General features: G+C 38.6%; 1 protein-coding gene across 4 annotated transcripts; it reads right to left on the bottom strand.

The window, feature by feature from the left end:
* On the bottom strand, positions 623 to 6,310 carry LOC18772725. 4 transcript variants are annotated; one of them, XM_020566545.1, is made up of 14 exons: positions 6,191 to 6,310; positions 5,957 to 6,095; positions 5,498 to 5,625; positions 5,271 to 5,412; positions 5,009 to 5,118; positions 4,605 to 4,688; positions 4,480 to 4,528; positions 4,296 to 4,387; positions 3,979 to 4,117; positions 3,687 to 3,760; positions 2,727 to 3,607; positions 2,311 to 2,427; positions 1,217 to 2,231; positions 623 to 852 (listed from the first exon to the last, which is right to left on the bottom strand). In XM_020566545.1, exons 2-13 carry the CDS (start codon positions 6,047 to 6,049, stop codon positions 1,702 to 1,704), a joined length of 2,439 nt encoding a protein of 812 aa, XP_020422134.1. In that variant the 5' UTR covers positions 6,050 to 6,095; positions 6,191 to 6,310; the 3' UTR covers positions 623 to 852; positions 1,217 to 1,701. The 4 variants fall into 4 exon arrangements, with proteins under 4 accessions (XP_020422134.1, XP_020422137.1, XP_020422136.1 ...); XM_020566548.1 differs by having other exon boundaries at positions 1,217 to 2,177; XM_020566547.1 differs by having other exon boundaries at positions 2,311 to 2,421.

Raw genomic sequence — 6,704 nt, 5'->3', positions numbered from 1 at the left:
GAGAGAGAGAGAGAGAGGCCAGTTCAAATTATTGAAGCAACAGTTCATGAGGACGTCCATCAGACCACACCCTTGAGAGTTGAGAAAGGTCTAGCTAGCTAGGGCTTCAAAAGCTTCTGTTCTCACGAGCTTTCAGTTCTAAAGCACTAATTAATGACTGTTCGATAATTATTGTGGTTGAGTTGAGTTGGGCTAAAACAGATTGCCATGTGATGCTTCTCCATTCTTCTAAGTTCAAAGTTCAATCTCTTTGTAGGGGTTCCATTTGGTTGATAAATCAGAAAATTTTATATATACCAAATAGGCATGCACGTTCTGGTACCCAAAGGACCTAGAAAAGGTGAACTGATTAAGACTGCGGAGCCCTGTTCCGACCCTACAAAAGCAACCTAACCACACGAGAATTTAAAAACAATCTTTCACCAAAAGAAGAACTACAGTGGCTTGAATCATGCAAGTAAGAAGACAATGCACCCCTAATTGCCTAATCTGACCTTTAATGCCTCAGGCAAAGGCATGCAATGGTGCCATTTTTAAAGTTCCTTCAACTTTGCACATGTAATGGCACCTATGATAAACATAAAAATGGGTGCTCATTGAATCTCCATCCCTTTTCAGTTAATTTCTTAAAAAAATTCATACCTTTATGGACAACCAAAAGAAGTTCCGTAAACAACATCCAGCAACGTCATTAACACCGACTTGACTTTCAATTTAGCATTTCATTCATTGTCATTATACACTTGATCACTGGTGAGAGTTCTAAAACATTAACAGAGGTCGATATTGGGTAACATTAGATGCATCCATTAGGTCAACCAAACACGACAGAACCACTTTCCTCAAGTCTACCTGCATAGAGAAAACAAGACAAACAAATAAAACATTACACTAGTGAAGAACTTTATGCAAACTTTAATTTGTTCACAATAAAGAAAGCAAGACAAGTTTATGACAGTGAGAAAGATATTTCCCAACATTTGGATCGTATTCTGATTTTTGTTGATAGATTTGGATAGATCTCATGCATGCATTAATATTTAATATACAACCTTCTTTCCACAGACTAGATATAGCCATAGGTACAGGGAAAGTTTACTATGTAGTTATGAATTTTGTATGATTTGACTATAGTAGTTTATATTCAAAATCTGATTACCGTAAATACAGAAAATAGACATTATGTGTTCCAATATCTGTGTTGTATGTATCTCACCTTGCTTTTAGAAGAATGGTTGTATTGTATAGGCGCATCTGTGTTCCCTCATACCCCCATCATAGCATATCGAAATCCTTATATTTTTCCACTCAAGAAAGTGTGAAAACAGGCCTCCCTCGAGAACATGTACCTCCACTATATGGAGTTATAGTCACTGCATTGACACTTACCACACAGACAGGGAATGTCGATACTCAAGGCCTCTCACTAGCAAATGAATGCATAAAATTCCCTCACTCAATTTCCATTCTGTGAGAATGCAGTAACCCTTGAACCTATCACTTCGTCTTTTCAAGAAAAACCAATTTCCGACAAAGAGAAAGACAAAGGTTGATCCTTACTAGGTGATACTAATAAACTGTGGATATAACTCAGAAGGTGAAGGTACTTCAAAAGGGAAAATTAGCATCAAAAGAGCAATCCACTCAGTCACGCTTGACCCCCAGTCAAGCACGAAAGAGAAACTCCAGCTACATAAAAACTCACATTTCAAATGCTCTGTTGCTTAGATGGCTGAAGCAACCTGCTGGAGACTTCATATTCTCATAACAGGGAATGAGGTTGGTAAATCCCAATCTATCATTTCTCAGTAGATCTGATATACCAAGATCGCTCACACTCCTGACCTCATTCCATTGAGCCCAATGACTGTTTGATACATGCATGTCACTGAGTTGTTGAGTGCTGGACTGTACAAATGAAGATGTATTGTTGGGCTGGAATTGATCTGGATGCTGTGGAGAAATTCTATGTGCATCATTTAGGGAAGAGTACCTAGTACTGAAGTGGTCTTGAAATCCTAAGTTCTGCTGTGTAGAAGTCTGCTGCCTCATCAAATGGCGCCTTGCATCAGGCTCAGAAGTATTAAACTGAGATAAAGTTGCTCTCCTACTCAACCCTCTCGCCAATATTCCTTCACCAACTTCCAGAATTGCCTGACCATTATTCTTAACATCCCCTGTGTTGCCAGAATTACCAGTTGAAATACAAGATGGTTGCAACAAATGATTCACTGGAGGGCACAAGCAGTACTCTTAGAATAAGTCTACAAAAGAAAACCCACAAAACAACACAAGTAAGAGACAACATACCAGAACTGTCAAAAGCTTGGTTCACCCTCCTGCTGCTCAAATGAGATGGAAACCCTGGAGGTGGTGCTCTGCTTGGCACTGAAAATCCTGGCGGGACTGAACTAGGAGCTTCTGTAACTGTCAGAAAATGTCAGAGCAATGGACAAAAGAAGTTAATTTATAGATTCATATATGCTAACACAAAAAAGGAGAACCTAAAAGATACTGAGTGAGAGTAAACTTTCAACAATAAAGCACCACAAAAGGCTATGCCTAGTGAAAATTTGCGATCAAGATTCAAGAGAAATGACAAATCATGAACTACAAAAAAGCAGATTCTACCTGCTGTTTACCCAATAACAAATAAACAAGTGAAGAGTGAAAAAAGAGCCAGACAGAGAAAACATAATTACAATAACTTATTAAAAGTTACAAACCTGGAACTTTAGAAGACGCATATGAAGGAATCCTGAGAAATTTATTAGACTCAAGATCTACGAAGGAACCCTTCTTGTCCATCAAATCAGATAATGCAGAGTAGTCATTTGATGCTTGCCATACATTATCGCAAGAGTCCTCTTGTTGGGCAAATGAGAACCTGGACTGCTTTTTATCAAGAAGCTTTCTTGAACTTTGTACTTTCAGGAGACTGCAATCTTTATCAGTTTCACCCAACAACTTAATGAGATTGTGAAAAGGAGATAGAGAGCCTTCAGATGCATCCAAGTCCATTGCCAAAATATTTGAGATTATGCCACTCTCTCCTATATCGTAAGCAAGACTGCAGTCAATACTGGGCTTACTGGTGTCAGACCCTCCAAAGTACTTGCCTGATCCCATCTCGGGTAACACACTGGTAGGTTCAACTGTCCTATCAAATTCACTGATGCTATTGCCTTTGTTATCAACGGATTTATTTGACAAGTTTGATGAAGGATAGCATATGTTTTTGTTGCTTGATAAGTCAGTGGATGTTGCTCTAATACCTCGACCAATACCATTGTTTGGTAATAGACAACCTAAGTCTTTTATGGAAGTTCTATCTACTAGAGCTTCTGAAGTTGTATTTGATACAGCTACTTGACCATTATTGTTGATATTCTGTTCATTCAGTACCAGTGGATCCAAACCATTAAAATGCCCTTTACAGCCTTCTGCAGATATAATAGATCTTACATTGCGGGTAGAACTTTCATTCCTAACAACTTCGGATGAAAGGGGATGAAGATCATTAGATGTCTCAGGATTTTGATGGGGTAGCCTTTCGGAACCTGGAGAACTTGTTGCTGTGGGCACACTAGAGGAGACTTCCATGACCCTGATAGAGAAACCAAGATGACATTAGTTATCGAACACACAATCAAAAGCATGAAACCACAGATCATAAAATTAGATACCAAGGTGCTCTTGCAGGAATAGATCTTCTAAAGTCAGAATCTGCACAAGAACTCTTAACCACATTCCCAGCAATCTGTTGAAAGAAGATAAATAAAAGGTTAAACATAACTGAAGTGCACTGCATAGATAACATCCAGAGCTTATCTGCATAAATCATGCATTTTATTTACTATAACACTTCCATCTCAATGATCATCGTTCATTTGATTTTAAATTACCTTGCACCTTTCTGCCACTATAGTATAATTATCTATCCTAAGCAAATAAACCAAAACATGTGCAGAGCCTTACATCTGACGGTTGATTAACAAGTGGTTTAGCTTCTGTTGATCTTTCACATTTGCTACACTCATCCATCGGGGGAGGTAAACCTTTCCCCGGACGCCGATGCAGATTATTTGTAACACCAATATTTTGATGATCTTTACTCCTGCGAAACAGTAGAGTTTAAGATATAAACTACAATATGATATTTACCAAAGCGATAAAGGCCAAGTCACAAGTGAGATTGCCCAAACAGTTTTTTTCTTTTAAAAAAAAAAACAAAAAAACATTTAATGCATATTTCAAATTCACAGAAGGCATGTCAGATTGCTTCTTTTATATACCTTTCAAAGGCTGAAACTAATCCATCCTTGGTAAAACTATCTTCCTGAGAGCCAAAATCATGCAAATACCAACAATCTGGATTGTTGCAAGGCTGAACCAGCGAAAGAATTCTTCTTAGTGATGACAAAACTAAGTTTTTCTTGTGCAAAGAACTCGCCCAGATGAAATAAGTTAAGTACTTACTACATTTTTCAACCACGCATGGCAGTACTTTGTGGTTCCAAAACATGCCCTGAAAATGCAAAACTCATAGTCACAAAACTGCAATCAAGGCACTATAATCCTAATAGATACCAAGGCAGGCTTACCTCAAGCATTTACCATCTAACATAAAACTGTGTACTGATTGAATACATCGAGCTGCTTCATATTCCTTTGTGTATGATATATACCTAATACAAGGAATGGAACCATGGTCCATTATTACCCCAAAAACAAAACAAAAAAACCAAAAAAAAAAAAAAACAACAACAACAACAATAAATATATAGCCTTGATAACCAGCTAACATGCCTAATAAAGAGACAAACATTTACAGCCTTGAAAGACACCTATAGCCCAATCAAAATTGTAAATGGCATATAATTACGTAAAAATAGGGATCATTAATGACTAGTAAACATAGGCACAAAAGAAAATGTGAACCAAATACTGTGCATTCCACATCAAGCAGGTTTAAACTTAAGACACTGAAAGCGGTAAGCCAGCTTACACACAACAACCGTTGTTTGGAGACTGTTGAATAACCCCATTTGCTGTACGAGAAACAGAAACCTTCAAAACCTTTCCATACTGGCCAAAATACTCCCTGCGCTTAAGAAGCTAGTAAAACCCCACAAAAACATATTTCAGAATCTACATCAATATAAGTACAGATTTATATAAGTTCCATAAAACATCAGATTATTTGTGCACTATGTTCCACTTAGATACCTAACAAAAATGAGACACACAGTAACACACTAGCTACTCACGTCTTCATTTGCAAGGTTAAGAGGTAATCCAATCACATATACTAGGGTCCGTTGGAGAACTCTAACATCAGTAAGTTGCTTCTTTGCTTCAGGTCCCTTGAGCTTTTTCTGTTTCCGCTTCAGATTAATATCAGCCACCAACCTGTTCAAGGAGGGGAAAAGTTAATCCTCAACTTGTCACACAATGTTATACATTAACAAGAAACTCCTCCAATAACTGTACCAACTTTTGACAATTTGCTGCCACTCCGACAATTTTTTCTTTGTCATAAGTTGTACGGCACACTGGACAACGACCCTCCTTTCCATCCTTCTCTGCCATTTCCATAATGTGATGCCAACACCAAACACACACCTGTGACGGTAAATGGGGATCAAGCAGGGCACAAAGAGTAAGCTCACAGAGAACTACCAAAAAATTTGAACAGTTACCATGGAAAAATAACCCCCCAAAAAAAAACTTACCCCCATTTATATGAATTACAATGTCATCACATTTTCACATCCTTCTATCCAATTTTCTATATCAAAGGTTTTTACACTTAAATGGGCGACTAACTACACACATTGTCACATTCACACAGGATGCAGCAGCAGAAACAATGAATTTATGATGGCCACAAGAGCAGAAATCACAAACAAACAAAACGACAAAGTAAACAAGGCTAGTGTTGGTTCGTTCAGACCTCGTAACCACATTTGCACGGCTTCAGCTGCTGATCCGTAAAATCCATCTCCTCAGCGCAAATTGGACACGTTTTTTCTCCCTTGTCACTCATGATTTTCCTGAGAAACAAACAACGCCACAGCGATGCACCCGCAGACCTAAATCATAGCGCATTGGCATTGCAATTGTATTATGCAAAATTAAAAAATTATCCAAACAATTCTGCTCATGAGGTATTTGAGAGAGGACTTACAGTGTGCGATGGAGGAGGAGAGAGAAGCACCGAATAGAGTGTGGAGATGAAACCCTGGATAGGATAAAGCACGACGAAATAGAGAGAGAAAAACAAGGCTTGAGGGTTTGGATGTGTAGGCCAAAGTGGAAACGAGCGTTTTTTGGTGGCCTTTTTGCGCGTCTCATGACCTGTGTCACTGGGACTTTATGACGTGTCACCTAACGCCCTTGGACTTCGCGCTAATTTCAATACCACCACGCGTTTTTACATGTTTGCCCTAACCGCGAACAACCAATACTTTTGGGCTTGGCTTTGCGTTTGTACACATATCACAAGTTGGGTTTCGAGCCCACAATTAAAATTGCTCTAAATTGGGCTTTTTTTCTCTTTCCTATTTTCACAAGAGCAACATTCTAAATTAGTTTAATGTATGGAAAAAATGATCGAACTTAGGTGCAATGGGCCAGTCGGGCACACTATCCTAACCACAAGGCATGTGCTAAGAGCATGTACAGCGCCAGGGGTTGGCCCA

The sequence above is a fragment of the Prunus persica genome, chromosome G6, assembly GCF_000346465.2.
Source record: "Prunus persica cultivar Lovell chromosome G6, Prunus_persica_NCBIv2, whole genome shotgun sequence".
Classification (NCBI taxonomy): domain Eukaryota; kingdom Viridiplantae; phylum Streptophyta; class Magnoliopsida; order Rosales; family Rosaceae; genus Prunus; species Prunus persica.
Note: the sequence above shows the minus strand (reverse complement) of the source record. Positions and strands in the feature narration are given on the sequence as shown.